At 39.6% G+C, this 16,404-nt stretch overlaps 1 protein-coding gene and 1 non-coding gene across 2 annotated transcripts; both read left to right on the top strand.

Moving 5' to 3' along the window:
- On the top strand, positions 1–101 carry Trnai-gau (transfer RNA isoleucine (anticodon GAU)). The gene is made up of 2 exons: positions 1–37; positions 66–101. It is a non-coding gene; the product is annotated as a tRNA-Ile (tRNA).
- A 517-nt stretch (positions 102–618) lies between these two features.
- On the top strand, positions 619–16,151 carry LOC131769061 (catenin alpha-2-like). Its single transcript, XM_059084797.2, is given in 28 exon segments — positions 619–852; positions 2,344–2,452; positions 2,455–2,532; positions 3,059–3,225; positions 3,608–3,727; positions 3,851–3,940; positions 4,371–4,544; positions 5,140–5,343; positions 5,758–5,847; positions 6,236–6,388; positions 6,688–6,780; positions 6,991–7,147; positions 7,576–7,776; positions 8,216–8,319; positions 8,805–8,852; positions 9,268–9,382; positions 9,764–10,030; positions 10,567–10,767; positions 11,363–11,626; positions 11,989–12,195; positions 12,286–12,431; positions 12,911–13,092; positions 13,708–13,756; positions 13,834–13,890; positions 14,232–14,366; positions 14,696–14,788; positions 14,959–14,979; positions 15,237–16,151. Coding segments are annotated over 28 exon segments (3,831 nt in total). The 5' UTR covers positions 619–723; the 3' UTR covers positions 15,414–16,151.
- Positions 16,152–16,404: the final 253 nt, after the last annotated feature.

The raw sequence follows: 16,404 nt of genomic DNA, 5'->3' as shown, positions 1-16,404 counted from the left end.
GGTCCGTTAGCTCAGTCGGCAGAGCGCGGTGCTGATACACCTGGATCTTAGATCCAATGCTAGTAACGCCGAGGTCGAGAGTTCGAGCCTCTCACGGACCACAATACTTTTTCTTCTTTTGATTTTGTTATTCTCCGCCAAATTTTTTTTTCTTTCCCACTTTTTTTCGCCGTGTAAAACTGATTTTTATTTCTTGGAATTTTTTTTTCTTGGCCTTATTTGTTTTCTAAACCCCATGGTTGGCTTTACAAAAAACCTTATTTCAACGGTTTTTTTCGTACCTTTTAAACTTGCGGCCGATCAATAGGAGAGAAAATTTAATCTAAAATTTAATCTAAAAATGTGTTATTCGAAACGCTTTTTATTGGCAAAACGCACCCCCTTCTCTCATGTAACCAAAAAAAAAATTAGTTTTGCCGCAACGAAAAAACCAACAAATGTGATTTATCTGGTCTCACGAACGTCTTCATTACAGTTTCATACGATAAATTTAATGATTTGTTCAGTGAAGATAGAATAAGCTCTTCATCCATTCATCTGGTAATTTTGCCTAGCCCTCCCTTCCTCAAAATAATTTTAGGCGTAGCATTCCAACCTAGTCACGTGATAAAAATAATCCGCATATCCGTTTTGTAGCTTGGCGAGAAATATTTCAAACGCACTTCCAAATTTAGTGATTGTGGCTGGTGTCCTGTTGACGTTTCAGGACGTTTTTATGCAACCATGAGTCGAGGGACGACTTCGGTGACCGGCGACATAAAAGTGGAGAAGAGTAAAATGAAATGGGATCCAAAAACTCTAGAAATTCGGACGCATTCAGTCGAGAAGACCCTCGAGCCACTTGTTCACCAGGTAAATTTTGTGCTGTTGAGTTATCCAGCTTACCTCGATTTTTAGTGGAGTTATTTTCTGAAATATCAAACGATGTCTCAACACGGTTTCTTAGTGATGGCTCAAGAAAAACATTCTGTCCAGTTGCGAAGAGCGGAGAGCGTCCATGTATCCAAGTTTTTTCTCCTCGATCAAATTGGCGTCTCGTCGAACGATGAAATATTCCGTACTGTTCTTGCTGCAGCTTGAGTGTTTTTACTTTAACATGTAAATTAGCTTTAAGAGCAAAATTCAAGTTTTTTATCTTACCTAGAACTCTGTGAAAACCCTGTATAATCTCCATTTTGGCGGTAAGATCTTCTACACTTAATTCCAGGTGAACAGAGTCAAAATATTATCAACGTTTACTTAACTCTTCCCTTCTGTTCACTGGGCCATCGTTTAGCTTAAAACTGAACGAATTTTAGCAACAAATTACGGATTGTCATTGGATGTACGTAAGACCACCGGGTGTTTTGCGTCCGTGCTGTTAGCGAATCCTTAAAATCAATGTTGTAAACCGTTGATAAGGAAATTTTCAGCTATTTAAACCGGCGATTTACCGGTGTCTCGTTACTAAGAATTCAGCGATAAACGAGGGTGCGGCCATTTTCCTTTCCTAAAATGGCAACCAAAAATATTATCAACCGCGTATTTGTGTAAATAATCTATGGAAGTCTCTTCGCCTCGTTTGGTTTTGAGTCCAGGACTGTCACTTGTTAAACGTCAAGTGTAGGTTCTATCAAGTGAGTTACAGTAATTGCTTCGGTGCCGCCTTTCATAATATGACAGCTATCAAGGTTGTCAAGGATGAGTTACCTTTCGTTCCTGTAATTATAAAGAAATTACTACCCTGCATGGGGTTAAATGTTGCCTCTCTGATCTTGGAATGTTTCATGTTGTCAACTGATAATAACTTTACTGAAAAGTTTTGTAAGTGCATGCACAGTGACTCCACAACTGTAGTTGAACATGTCAGTGTGTATCCACAATTTTTTCCCCTGTTATATTTTGTCATGACATTATTTTGATATAAGAGATCATGACAAACCAAACCTCACAGTAGATAGAAAAAGAAAGTTATTTCCTTGGACCAAAGTTAATGGTGCCCCAAAAATTTGTTATGCGGTCTTTCAAAAGGACAGCAATTTGTGCCACTAACACAGCAATGATCTCCATGTCTCAAGTGCTGTAAAGAGAGTTAAGTTTCCCTAAAAATTTTCAACCAGCTTCCACCACCAAAAATTTTAATCTTAAACAAGCCCTAAAATAGAAAGGAATTGCATGTGATGGCATTTTCTTATCTAATAATATTGTAAATGCTTGAATTCTGAAGGTAAAGAGCCCTTTTTATGTCTCTATCATCAATTCATGTAAGATGCATCTTTCCTGGAAAACTAGTAAATCTCTGTCAGGGTATATGTGTAAACAAGACCTTTTCATAACAGTGATCAACCATGTTCTTGTTTGCAGGTAACAACCCTGGTTAATCATCCAAAGAAAAAGGGTAGCAAACTTGGAAAATCTAAGAATGCCCATAAGCTTGCCCAAGACATTGAAGATGCTACAGCTCGGCTTATAAAACAGGGGAGGAAATTGCTCAAGAGTTTCCTGAAATCAGAGAAGAAATGTTAGCAGCATGCAAGGACTGTCGTGGGGCAGGTATGGCCTGGGTAGTTGGATTTTATCAGTGGAATTGCCATTAAATTGTTTTTTAAACTTCTTTAAGGCAGTTGAATAAGAAGCCAAAGAAGGTCTGATCTTCTTAAGTATAAAGATTTGATCTTGTCTTTCAATATGTCTGCATGGTATTTTAATCATTAAGCTATGTTTTGTCTATCAACATCATCTGTATGCCTTGGTAGTCCTTACATTTTTAAGGGATAAATGTTGCTGAAAATATGTTGTCTTACTGGGTGAACATGACCTTATTATTTCTCTATTAGTTTTCATTTTACTTAGACACAACTTTTCCTTAAGTGTAGGATAATTGGAGATTGGACATATAAATAATTGCTGTCAGTAACTAAACAGAAAATTTATATAACATCCTAGTAGCCACAAGGTTGGCAATAATTACCAGCAGCTAGCTATATACAGTACTTAGTTAAAATTCTTAATTTACAATTCTTATATGTAACTGCAAGTAGATTTGTCAAGAGTTAAAGGTTTTCATCTTGCTTTTCAGGTGATTCAATGCGAATTGCAGCCAAAGAATTTGCAGATGATCCATGTTCGTCAGCCAAAAGAGCTTCAATGGTCAGGGCTGCTCGGGCACTATTGTCCTCTGTTACAAGGTTGTTGTGTGTTGCTGACATGGCAGATGTGTATCGCCTCCTTGCCTCACTGAAACTGGTCAGTAAAACATTTTGATTTAATACTAACAGTAATACCAACATCCCCTTCTTCTTTCTCCCCTCTGAGATATTAAGATTCTTCCATCCTCACCTTCCATATGAATTTCGATGGCTATTAGTTCCACTTTTTGCATGTTATTCAAAATCATTGTTAGAAGTGTTCTTCAAGTGGTTAGAAGTTTTGCCTTGTGGTTCAAAATACTCTGCATCAGCATCTTTGACCAACAGAAGATCCTATGTGTCAGCAGTTATGGATCTGATTCAGGAGTCACAAAAAATTGTTGACACAAATATAATCCCCTCTCATTAGGTGTTAATCTAATTTTGTAGTTGTTTCATAAGTTAATTTTTGAATCATTTTTGTTGTTTACTTTGGTTAGGTGGAGAAGAGACTAAAGGAATTAGAAAAAGCTAGTAACACTGCAGACTTGTTGAATTCTTTTAAGAATCTTGGGAATGACTTGATGGACTTGGCAAAACTTTCTGGCAAGAGACAAGCAGTAAGTGATCTTAGTATTGTTTTCTAGAGGTTTCTTGGTTCTGTGACCTCTTGGTCAGACAGTTTAAACTGACACTGAATTCACCATTTAATGATTCAACTTTTGTTTCCTTGAAATATTCAGGACTTAAAAGATCCACATAGGAAAGATGACATGGCTGCTGCTAGGGCTACTCTTAAAGAGTCAAGTAAAATGCTGCTGTCCTCCTCCAAGGTAAATTCCTTTAAATCATTGTCTGCAGCTGTATCAGTGTTTATTAGGCAAGTTCTACTTGACCTTTTGCAAATCTACAGCTGTATTTTAGCAGTTATTTTTTAGTTGTACTTAACAGTTAAAAGAAATAGAAACCATTCAATTAATTATTAAGGGCTTAAAGCTCCCCTTGATCAGAGACTACACAGCTGGAGATTTGCACGATTTTCGTTAGGGACTTATTTTAAAATCTGTCAATGACTGAAAGACAATTCTAGGTTTGTATTGCTTTCAATGAATGTTGGATGTCTGCAAATTACATACACATACAGGAAACCTCCCCCACCTAGAGACATGTAAGTTCTGCAAAACTTAAGTACCTGGGTGTCTCATAAAACTTTTCAATTGAGAACTTTTTTTAGCATTGTGCTGACCTTTGTGCTTCTTTTAGGCCTATGTACGTCATCCTGAAGTGGATTCTGCAAAAGCCAACAGGGATTTTGTGATGAAGCAAATGTCTGAAGCAGTGAATGCCATTTCAGGGGCAACACAGGCTACTGGCTCAGGTGGACCTCACCCATATGAGACTCCAGGGGCATTGGCAACAGCTTTGGATGACTTTGATGTGAGTAGATTGCGAAGAAAAACAAATTTTATCAAATTTTTCTAATATCAAGCAATTAGCACCTGTTTGGAAATTTACTGAGTCAGACACTGTAAGGCCTAAGCAAGGAAATAAGTGAATATCTAGTATTAACTGGTTACAGTCTCAGCTGTTTTTGGCAAACTAGTGGACTACTTTTGAGCTGCCACAGGGGAATTGAACATGGGACAACCATGGATAAATCTGTTTATAAGTTAAAGGCACAATTCATAGCTTACCTTGGAACCCCCAGATTTCAAAGTGAGCACCTGTCACCACACAGCATTGCCACTCCTTCCATTACTGGGTATGGCAGTGAGGGACATTTTGATACAAAAGTTATGCAGAAGCATTTTAACATCATGTTGCATTATGTGCTTAGCTGAGTGATACTTATAGAACATGTTGAGAGGAATACTTATCCAATATAACCTAAAGCTATTCCATCTTATCACATTCATGTGATTAATTAAATTGTGTCATAATACCTAGTTATTAGGATGAGCTTCCTTTTTTATTTTCAAAGTATCCAGTCATGTAGTACAGCTTAAACTGTGCATGTTTCTTTGTATTTCAGTCCCAGATCAACATGGATCCAACTTCATACTCTGAAAAGCGCACCCGTCCCACATTGGAGCAGCGTCTTGAAAGCATCATCAGTGGAGCAGCACAGTTAGCTGACTCAATGTCAACAAGAGATGATACACGGGACAAGATTATAGCAAGCTGTAATGGTGTGCGGCAAGCTCTCCAGGATCTACTGTCAGAGTATATGAATCATGTAAGAACTCCATATTACTCATGCAGATAACACAACACGTATCATAAATTGATAGGACTTTTTGAGGACAGTGGTCCAATCTAAAACCTGCTTTAATACTCCAGCTGTTGACCCATAATTCTCCTTACAGTATCACTGGTGAATCAATTGTTTAGTCGTAAGAATAAGGAGTTATCATCAACTTTAGAAGCTGTGGATTATTCAGCAAATTTGCCTTTTCAGTACCGTACAAAGTTGTAGAGAACAGTGGAGACTGTGCATACTGATGTTAGGTTGTTAATGATTAAAATTTAGACTGACTTGTTCAGTGCCAAGGCTGTGGTATAGGGATGTTTTTGCAGAATCTGGTATTTGTGGAAATTAAGTCTTTGTCACAGTCTTTTGACATTTTGTTTTCCTTTCTTGGGTGTTTAGGCCACAGGAAAGAAGAAGGCTGCTCCTGGAGGGTCTCTAGACCAAGCCTTGGAAAGGATGTGTAACCGAACCAGGGAGCTGAGAGGCCAGGTAAAATAATTCATGAATATGGCAGCTTTTGATATTTTATTTTTCCCCTTAAGAGTGATTTTGGCAGGCTTTTGAAAACACCTGTCATCAAAATCTGGGATGAATGCTAGGAGGTTAGGGTGTTGACCTACCCAGATTCCCTAGTTCTAGCATTGTGAAACTAGCCCTCCTCCTTTCATACATCAGTCTGAATCCTGCCTTTTCAGTTCCATCTTGTAGATGCTTAATCACTGACATCTTTTAAAGCAAGTCTACTTACATGTAACTCCATTCCTTTTACTGCTGCAGACTGGATCTGCAAGTCCATTTGAATCAACCAGTGCTTGGCCAGAATGTGGGCTGTTACTTTAAAGGAAAGTCACTAATATTTCTTGATTTTGTTTTCTAGTTGCGCCGTGCAGTTGTGGATCATGTTTCTGATTCTTTCTTGGAGACCACAATGCCTCTGATCATGATGATTGAAGCAGCTCAAGCTGGGAATGAGAAAGAAGTAGAAGAATGTGCCAAGTTATTTACAGACCATGCTGCAAAACTTGAAGAGGTGATTTTTCATTTTAATTAGTTTATTTATTTGGTTCAACAGTGTACATTGTGCATATTTGTTACTGTTCAGTCTCATCCTTACATGCATCCTTTCATACATCCTTTCATACATTACCATACAGGAAAACAAATTAAGAGGACAGATATATGAACCTAGTAGAAAACCCAAAGCAGTGAATCCATGGTGATGAAGGGATAGATTAATTTTCATCTGAATCTCTATCGAAGAGGATTACATAGTAACCTGACATTATTTCATCTGTTTCAAAACAATTTTTGCTCTTCATGATTCTTCAGGTGGCAAATCTTGCCTGTTCAATGTCAGTGAATCCTGAGAAGGTAAAGATGGTGAGACTAGCAGCCAAGAGATTGCAGAACTTGTGTCCTCAGGTAAGGATCAGCTTTGCATAAACAATGAGATTGTAATTAAGGATCAAAGTTTTAATGGAAAAAGTATGCTCCAAAAACTTTATGTATTGTACCTCTACTATTCAAAAGTATAGTTTGGAAAATTTGCCTCAATTCTTGTTCTGTACTTAGATTTGAAGCAGTAACTTTGCAGTTGGTCATTTATTATGTGTATTTATGTATGGATTGTAGGTAATTAACGCTGCTCGAACACTTGCTGCCCGTCCTCATAGTAAGGTGGCTCGAGAAAATATGGATGTGTTTAAAGAGGCCTGGGAACAGCAATTGCAGGTTCTCACTGAGGCTGTTGATGACATTACAGGAATTGAAGACTTTTTAGCTACTACAGGTAAGTGCATTTCATGAGTTTAGGAGTGGAGGTGGAAGGAAGTTTGTGACAACCATCTTCATCAATAATAAATGATGATTGAATTTATGATAATGAAATAATTTTGAATGCTATCACCAGTTTTATCCCTCAAAGAGACCCCTTACTGGAATAAGTGTGCAGTGTTGTTTAGCTCTTTCAACTCACAAGATCTGATCGTTAATTCCCCCCCCCCCCCAACAGCTGCAAACCTCGTAAATTACTTGTAGTTAAGATAATTTGGTTTTAGAATACAGAATCACACATTAAGGTCAAGAAAATCAAATTCTCCCTCTGATAAAGGTCAGTAACAAAGGAAATACGGTATAATTATAGAGAAGGGTAAAACTATGGAGAATCTGGACATTGATGTTAGGGTGTAAAGGGTGTTCTTTTTTGTGATCCATCAGAGGCTCATGTCTTGGAAGATGTGAACAAATGTGTCCAGGCTCTGCAAGAGAGAGATCCCGAGAATGTGGACAGGACTGCTGGACAGATACGTGGACGCACAGCAAGACTCGAGGATGTAGTCACTGCAGAAATGGAGAACTACCAACAAGGGCCATACACTGATAATGTGATGAGAGCAGTCATGTACATGAGGAATGAAGGTAAGAACTCTAGCTTGTGATTTATGAAAAGTATTTTTAAAAGCGAGTACTCCAAAATGACCAGGGCATCGACGTACTGTAGTTACATGTATGGCTTGAGTAAACAAATCTTAACTAATAGAAATTACGATGCAATTTTTTATTCATGTTAAAAAAAGAAGCGTGAAGCATTTGCTCGAATTGAATAATGACAAGCTCTTATAGATTCCGTCCGACGAAAATGATTCAAGAAAATTCTCAAAGAAATTAAATCCCTTAATATCCTTCATGGCAAGACAAAGTACAACTATGTTCTGTTTTCCTTTTAAATTCGATTTACCCTTGAATTCTTTGCGGGAAACAGTGATACTCCCAGGGAAACAGAACTACAGTGTAGGTGTTTCCTCTGGATCTTTCATTAAGAGTCTGACAACACATGCTTCTGTATGTTCCTTTTCAGTGATTCCACACTTCGCTCAGAATGTTGAGAGATCTGTAAACACACTGGCTAAAGATCCACACGGAGAGGTGGATGAGGCTCAGTTTATTGATGCCTCTAAACTGGTAAGTTAAAGCTTAACGTTCAATGCAGTAGTTATAAATGGGTAAGTCTCGGAAAATGACCGTAGTAATTTATCAGAGGAAAGCTTGCCAACAAACACAATTTGGAAATATCGCTTTTACATGAACTCGAAACCAAGCCTTTCTAAAATTGTTGGAAAAGCCGTGGTCGTTTAAACCAGAATCAGCTTGTTTGATATGTTTTTTGCGTTCGTCCCGGCGTGCACAGGCAAACACGATGCCAGTGCGAGGAAAGCGCGCGGGGTGAGTCAATTGGTAGAGCGGAAGAGTGGGAAAAATATGATCGATCATGTTTTCGCGCCCCTTCTAATGAGCGTGACTAGCCTCAAGCGTTTTCTTCCGTTCGCCCGAAAAACGCGATTAAAAAATTGACGCCGGGCTATTCTGAGGTTTACGTCCAGGATATGTTAATTGAACAATAAAGTAAATGTTTAAATACCAGGGTAATACTCATGTTATTATTTTAGGTGTATGAAGGTATAAGAGACATCAGGAAGGCTGTTCTCGCTGGAAGGGTAAGTTCATTTTATTACACCCATCTTTATCCATCTTTAGTTTCATTTCCATTAGCTTTCTTTCCTGCGGCCAGTTTCTCATTTCCTGGCCGATCCGTTCCGCGAGTCAGAAGTAATCAACGAAATAACGATGAATAGAAAATAAGAAAAGATTAATTGCAAAGATGCTATAGTGAGTGGCAAGCGTCGTCTGTAACCGCCCTCATTCCCCCCCCCCCCCCCTTCCACTTTCCTATGTTGCCTGGTGCTGCTGTGAACAAAATGCTCACTAATTTTCATGTAACATTGTTTGGGGGAGGGGGAGGGGAGGGCTTTAAAGTGATGAATTACGGGATATATGTTTGATACATACACTGTTATGATCGCGAGAGAGACATTGACTCACATCTGCATTTTGTTATTTTTGTCTTCGTAGAGACGAGGTGGTCCTGGTGAAGAAGTGGAAATGGAGGATGCAGCTGCTGTGCTGTTTGCCGAGGCACAGGCTCGTGCCAGAGAGCAAGCTGCCTATGAACAACTCAAAGCGAGTGGTATGTTGACAGAACAAAGTGATTGATTATTCAGAGAAAAGATAAAACTCGCACATGCCAAGAGTGTTCAGTGAGGAGTTCCATGATGCACGATACTGTGAAACCATATTCTCTTCAATCTATTCTTGAATATGATTGTAATTAAAAAGTTACACAAAAGGCACCAAGGAAAATATGAAAGGAGCCTTTTAGAAATCACATTAAAGACAAGCAAACTGCATGAAGCGCGGGAAAACGCGGGTGACCAAGTCCCTATTGATTATCATTTGGCTTCTGATTGGTTGAAAGATGGCGCCAGTTTTGCAGGAAAATGCAGAGAAAAACCAATGTTATTTTAAATGCTTACTTAAAAGTTTGCCCAATTTCTGTTTTTCATTCTAGGTAAATTACAATTTGAAGTGCGATCGGAGGGAGGTGAAGATGAAGGGGGAATGGGTGTGTCGTCTATCAAGGTGAACGGTGTGGAACATTGCCCCAGGAAGCCTGGGCACAATGTTGTTGTACTTGATCCGATTGGTGACGTGTACGCAGTCAGAAATTTTAACACCAATGCAGGGGAAGGCCCGGCTATGGGACAGTTTTTGAACCAACTTCCTGAGGATCATGTTGTTCTTGTGGCCACACAGGAGCTGACAAGCCGAGAGCAGGGTAAGGGTTAAAAACGAAGAGAACAGTTCTTGAGGTCGATCGGCCTGGTCATGGCGCTTTACAATCGTCTCGATATCCTGATTAGATAACGAAGCGCCTGCTATTTTTTCTTAACTTGCTACCAAGCGTTTGAGAGAAAATTTCATTAAAAATGCAAAGTTCGCGTCAGCGTTATGTTAACATGAAATAAGCTACACAGTTGTTACATACGCAAGGGATAGAAGATAAATGTGTTGCCTCTTGCGGCTCCAAAATTTATTGGATACACTGTGATGAACCAAAACCAAAGTAATAAAAGCATTCGACAAGTAAAACTGATGGAAATATTGTAAGGCTTCAATGTGACTGGAAAATGAAAACAGGCAAGTTTCCTGAAGGGCGACGAAACGCCAAGTCGCAACTAGGTTTTTTTTTTATTCTAATCGGTGGGAAGGGTGGTGTTGGGTCTTCAGACCAATCACATGACGAAGGAGGGCGAAGCCATGCTTTACTTTTGACACTGAATTGAAAATTGCTTTACTTGGTTTGATCTTTAGGTAATAATGTGGCCGCCGCAGCACCAGCGCTGGAGCGTCTTGGAGCAGAGGGACCATTTGACCCTGGGTTTCATGGATCTTACGCCTTCTCTGGCTGTACTGGACCCGCACCAAGATTTTACACCAAAGCTGAGGTGCGACCCAGGTACCATGGACCGGCAATTGTGGCGCAACTCATTCCTACTCCAGCTGCACAGAAAGGTTCGTTGTCTTGATTTGTTAATATTTTTCGTTTTGCTGCTGATAGCCATTTTTCGACTTTTTGGATTGTTAGTAGGTGTGTGTACCTCTTAAGTGAGAGTCATAGTGGATCACAGAATGGCATGTTGTTTTGTTTTTGGTTCAGAACTCTTACAGTAATTGCTTTGATTCTCACATTATTAGTAATACTGCTAGTCTTTTCATGCAGCACAGTCTAGGACAAGCTTTAGAAGAGATGGACTACGGGCTCACTAACATGATATCCTAACACCTAGTAGTATTCAGTACAAGACTGTAATAGTATAGGAAGGTGTTGTGTTTCATGTTACGAAGGTCGGACAAAGAAAAAATCTGAGTCCCCCGAAAGATTCTAACCTCAGACCTCCGATGTTGCACCATTGAGCTACGGAATACTCTTTGGTGAGATAGGGCCAATGCTGGGGCGTGTTGTAGTGGAAATCTCTTTTCCATCAGAACACCGGAAGTCTTTTGGTTCATTGAACTATTTTTGAAACAAGTCTCATTTGTATTGGTAATTTTATTAACAGTGATAAAAAGTGACACCCGTGTAACGTCTATTGCTGCGTTGTTTCAGGAATGGTTCGTGTTGCGATCGTCGCTACCGGAGAAGATGATCCAAAGGGAACAGGCCGAACATCAATCAAAGTTAATGGCATCGAGAGATCGCCCATGCAGCGAGGACACAATATTGTCATACTGGACAGTGACAGAAACTTTATCATGGCGGCTAACTTTGACACAGCAGATCCGTCTAAAGGGGAGGGGGCAAAGATGGCCAAGTTCTTACAACAGCTTCCTCAGGAGAGGATAGTGCTGATTGGTACTCAGGGAACCACTGGTGAGTATGGTTTGTTGCATCTATGGGCACCTTTGTGGCATCTTCACACAAATCAGTGATTACCAAGTATGACGTTCAGGCAAACGATTGTTCAAAACTGTGTCACCGTTCTTGAACGTGATTGGTTATAGGAAGCACTAATTTGACGGTTATACCTGTAATTTGATTGTCTAAAGGGAATTTTAGGCGTCCGACTATTGAATTTAAAATTATCGCAGAGAAAGTCATCTCTGTTGTTGCCATTTATTACTTGTGCCTTAAATCGATAGGTGTTTTGTTTCTTAAATACCGTCATAGTTTTGACTTTACTTTTTCCAGTTACAAACATTAACTCTCATGGTTTTTCTCACTTGATTCAACAGGTACTTCTGTGAATGACGCAAAGGAGGCTCTTTATGAGATAGGTGCCACAGGCAATGTTCATCCTGGGTTCCATGGCTCTTGGGCCTTCGTGGGGTACACAGGGCCCGAGCAAGTTAAATGGGCAAAAAATGTAAGCCAACCGCGGTACCAGGGACCTGCAGTTATCGAAGAAATGCTGACGAGTCCATCAGCAGAGGAGGAAATAAGTAAGATGTCGTGGGTTGAATGGGATATTTACTATTCTATAACACGAGATTAGTGAGATATTTACTTTGTTGTTCTTGGATTGTCCATAGGCGCCATGACAGCTGCGGAGTCTGAGTACGAACCAGTGTCTGATTACGAATTTGAGGGAGCAGTTTCTGATTATGAGGCACGGTCTGAGTTTGATGACACTGACGAATGGGAAAAGGATAAGAGTATATCAAAGAGGAGTGCAAGGGTAGGAGATACCACTGTTTGTTTTCTTTCATTTACCGTAGGCAAGGGAGTGTTTCGCGTGTCGAGTTTCGCGCGTCGCGCGTTGCGTGTCGTATGACTAAAGCAAAAATACATTCGCGAAGGAGGAAGTTTTGTAGCTTGAAAGCTGTGTGGTAGTGTAATTAAGAAGGATGACGGTATCGGGGCAAATTTTTGCGGTCCGAGTGTACCGAAATTTCCTTTGAATCTAATTTTTTCGACTTTCTCTTTAAGCAGAAGAACATTGTCTAGGAAAGAAACGTCACTTACATTCATGATATTTCACTTTTTTTCTCCCACGTAGATTATAACTTTGTTTTGTTTTTTCGTGGATACTCCAGAAGATCTGCAGGAATTAAATCCAAAAAATCCGTCTTACGTATTCAGTTCCTACACACGTCACATAATCGTCTTCTTGAGTTTGCAACATTAATTCTTGGTTATTTCTGATCTTGTCTCCAGTCCCTTATGAGAGCTCTGCCGGCAGAAGAAAGAGCTAAGATTGAACAGCTGGCTGAGGGACTGAAACTAGAGAAGAAAAAGCTGGAAAGAGAGTTGACCAAATGGGACGAAAGTGGAAATGATATTATTATCCTGGCGAAGAAGATGTGCATGATGATGATGGAAATGTCCGACTTCACAAGGTAGAGTACGTTTTTTTACTGGTTTTTGCTAGTGACTGAGTTTGAGACGGAAATGAAGTTGGAGACGAGGTCGTTGGAGCGCTCACGAGGTATTGAACATTGGAAGGTGGATTCGTAAGCGGAGCCGCAAGATCGACGGAGTTGGAGTCGTGAGGAATTCGTAACGTGTTAGTGTTCATCCGATTTTGCAAATTCTCCTGTGCAACCAAGATCGTCGTAGTTGCAAATTTATCCATTGTAATGCTGGTTCCGAGGCTTCCGAGTATGGCACTACCCTCAAAGTCTGTCTGCTATACAATTCTCATTATGTTAGATCGGAGAATTTTGGTATTGGATCAACTAATAATTCCCTAATCAATATTTATCTTTATTTTCATAACTTGTCTGTCTGATATATGTGAGGAGAAAATCTGTCTTGGTCACTCAAGGAAGTTACGGGTTTAGCAACGGAGTCACGGACGATATCAATATTATGCTGGTTGTTGCGATCATGTCATTATGCTTCTGATAACACCTCTAACTCAGGCCCCGTTTTTATTGGAAACAGAACTGTCGTCAATAAGCCATGAAATTGTGAAATTTTCATTAATTTTGTTGTTGTCATTTTGACTTCAGGGGAACAGGACCGCTGAAAACTACGATGGATGTGATTGATGCTGCTAAGGTAAGGAACAGTGTTTTGGGTGAATTTCAGTGTTAATTGACCATCGATGATTATTCTATTCGTTCTTCATTCTTCAGAGAATTGCCAAAGCTGGAAGAAAGATGAATGAAAAAGCTACCGAAATTGCACAGAAGGTAAATTCTTAACTCAAGGAGGCATTATTGATCAACATGTTTTGGCAGCGGCTGAAATAGATTTCTGGGCCCAAAATGCTCTTTAAAAAAGCGCTCTAATTTTGTTGTGTGGATTAGAGGTTCTAAGCTCTTTGGTGAGTTTAGTTTGTGTTAGACTCTGACTCAGTGGAGACAAGTGAAGTGGGGGAAAATTGCATTCGGAAGGAACAGGCTATGTTTCTCTCGCTCGATATTTTCACTCTTCTGAACTGACTGAAATCCTAGAACAGGGTTTTGATTTTTGAAATTGTTGCGTTTCTTCATTTGGTTAATATACCAACTTCTACTTAAATTTTTATTAGTGTCCTGATTCAAGTTCAAAGAACGATCTGTTAGCGTACATACAGCGCATTGCACTGTATTCCCATCAGCTGACCATCACAGCCCGAGTGAAAGCTGACGTACAGATGATCAGTGGTGAACTTGTAGTGTCCGGGGTAAGTTCGTCTTCATCACTGCTCCTCAGTAACATGATAACTTCTAATCTCCATTTGAATCATTGTTATTTCACAGCAAATTTTTTTTTTGGGGTGGGGGGTGGGAAACTTTTGCCTTCATCGGGTGTTAAGCTAAAGAAGCGACGTTCAAATGCGTTGCGTTTTTTTTCGTGGAAGGTCCTTAAAAATTGTACTTTACTTCTGACGAAAGAATAAACCCAATAGGATTGTGAAATGTGGGGAACATCAACTCGAATTCCAAATTAAAAACTTTAAAAGAGCAGGCATACGTTTTCCATCTGGTCTCATCACTATTATTTTCTTTTCAGTTGGACAGTGCTACTTCTCTCATCACAGCGGCCAAAAATCTAATGAACGCTGTCATTTCTACAGTGAAGGCCTCGTATGTTGCTAACACCAAGGTATGGCTATCGCTCTTTTACTTCTCATCACATCTCTTTGTCTAGTTGAGCTTGTGTTTGTTGAGAGTTAGGTCAACCACATAATTAAATGAACATTTCATCAATGTTTTATTACTTGAATTTATCTTTTGATGTCACATAAATTTATACGTTTCCTTTCTGGTTTACAGCACAAGTCAGGAGATGCAAGGGTAAGAGAGAAATTCAACTAATTATTTAACAGTGTGGCTATCACTTTTTTCAGATGTAATCGATAAGGAAACTTTAGGCGAGGGTTTCGTTGTGTAGTTAGATATATCGTTAAGGCTTTTAATTCAAATGGTACTTTGTTATTTGCAACAAGCTTTTTGACCTCGGGAATACAATAATTTGAATTTGAAGTCACCTATACCATTTTTTTGAAACCTTGTTTTCGGTAACATTTAACTTTTCCCTTCACGGAATCTAGGGCTCCAGTCTCACCTGGCGTATGCGTGCACCGGAGAAGAAACCGCTGGTTAACCTCGAGAAGGATGACCGCGTGCCACAATTACAGCGTGCAGAGAAAGTAAAACAAGAGTCGCCCATCCAGGCACTCTCTGAATTTGACACTTCGGAGACGAAACGTACACCCGACTTTTACTAGGCAGTAACATTTTACTGGCAGAGTGAACGATGAAAACTTGCTTGCACATGCATTGGATATAGTTCTTTTTATGACCCATGAAAATAAAATGCTATAGGAAACCTTTATGTAACCTGCTCAAAAGAGCTGGGATTTGTCAAGTGCGACTGTGTGAAATTCGAAACGAATTCACAGACTATTTTTTAGCTTTTTAGGTAATGGTTGTAATGAATTTAATGTTAGGTTGATATCGCCTTGTTTGAAGTACGATCTCGTAGAAAAGTAGGTGATTAAAGGCTAGATTCTCTCAAAATGAAAAATGGTTGTAAAAAATTTTGTTAAAACTACCAGAAGGAGTACATGATTTGTTAAGCGTTGTTAGGGTACAGTGGAGGCATGTTACGTTTTGCCTACGTAACTGCTGAATTTTTATAGAATGGCAAAATAATTTCAAGAGAGGAGACCCGCAGCAGGCTTCGCAATTTTAGGTAGCTGTCAACAATTTAAATGGCGTCGTCGTGTCGCTAAGTAAGACTATCATTTAGGAGGCCAAAGTTGCTAAGTGAATAACGTCACGGACGGTTCTTACAAACATGACGTGTTTGTCGTTGTCAAGCACCCTGCTTATTCAAGTCAAAGGTTTTTCTTTTGATCAGTCTGTGACAAAATTGTAACACTATTTTTGTAGTTAGGTAGCGTGGTTCCGAGAAATGCACGCAATGTCTTGCGTCACAAAATAAAACAGCACGAATCAATGGGTCTTCGCCTTAATGTCATATTCCAGGAAGCTCAAATACAGGAATAAGAGGAAATGAAAAATTTCAACCCTTCAACGGCAGCTGCGCGAACACAAGTTGACAGTTAGAAATCCTTGCACGTCCCAGATTCCCACCTAATGTGGCGAAATTCATTTTGTAATGATGTTTTCCGCAAACCTTTGCGGTATCGACTCGGACCCCATAGATAGCTAGACAAAATGCTTTTACAGACTGCCTGTTCTGTGGGCCAATAG

This window comes from Pocillopora verrucosa, chromosome 1 (genome assembly GCF_036669915.1).
Source record: "Pocillopora verrucosa isolate sample1 chromosome 1, ASM3666991v2, whole genome shotgun sequence".
NCBI classification, from domain to species: Eukaryota; Metazoa; Cnidaria; class Anthozoa; order Scleractinia; family Pocilloporidae; genus Pocillopora; species Pocillopora verrucosa.
This window is presented reverse-complemented; position numbering and strand designations above follow the sequence as displayed.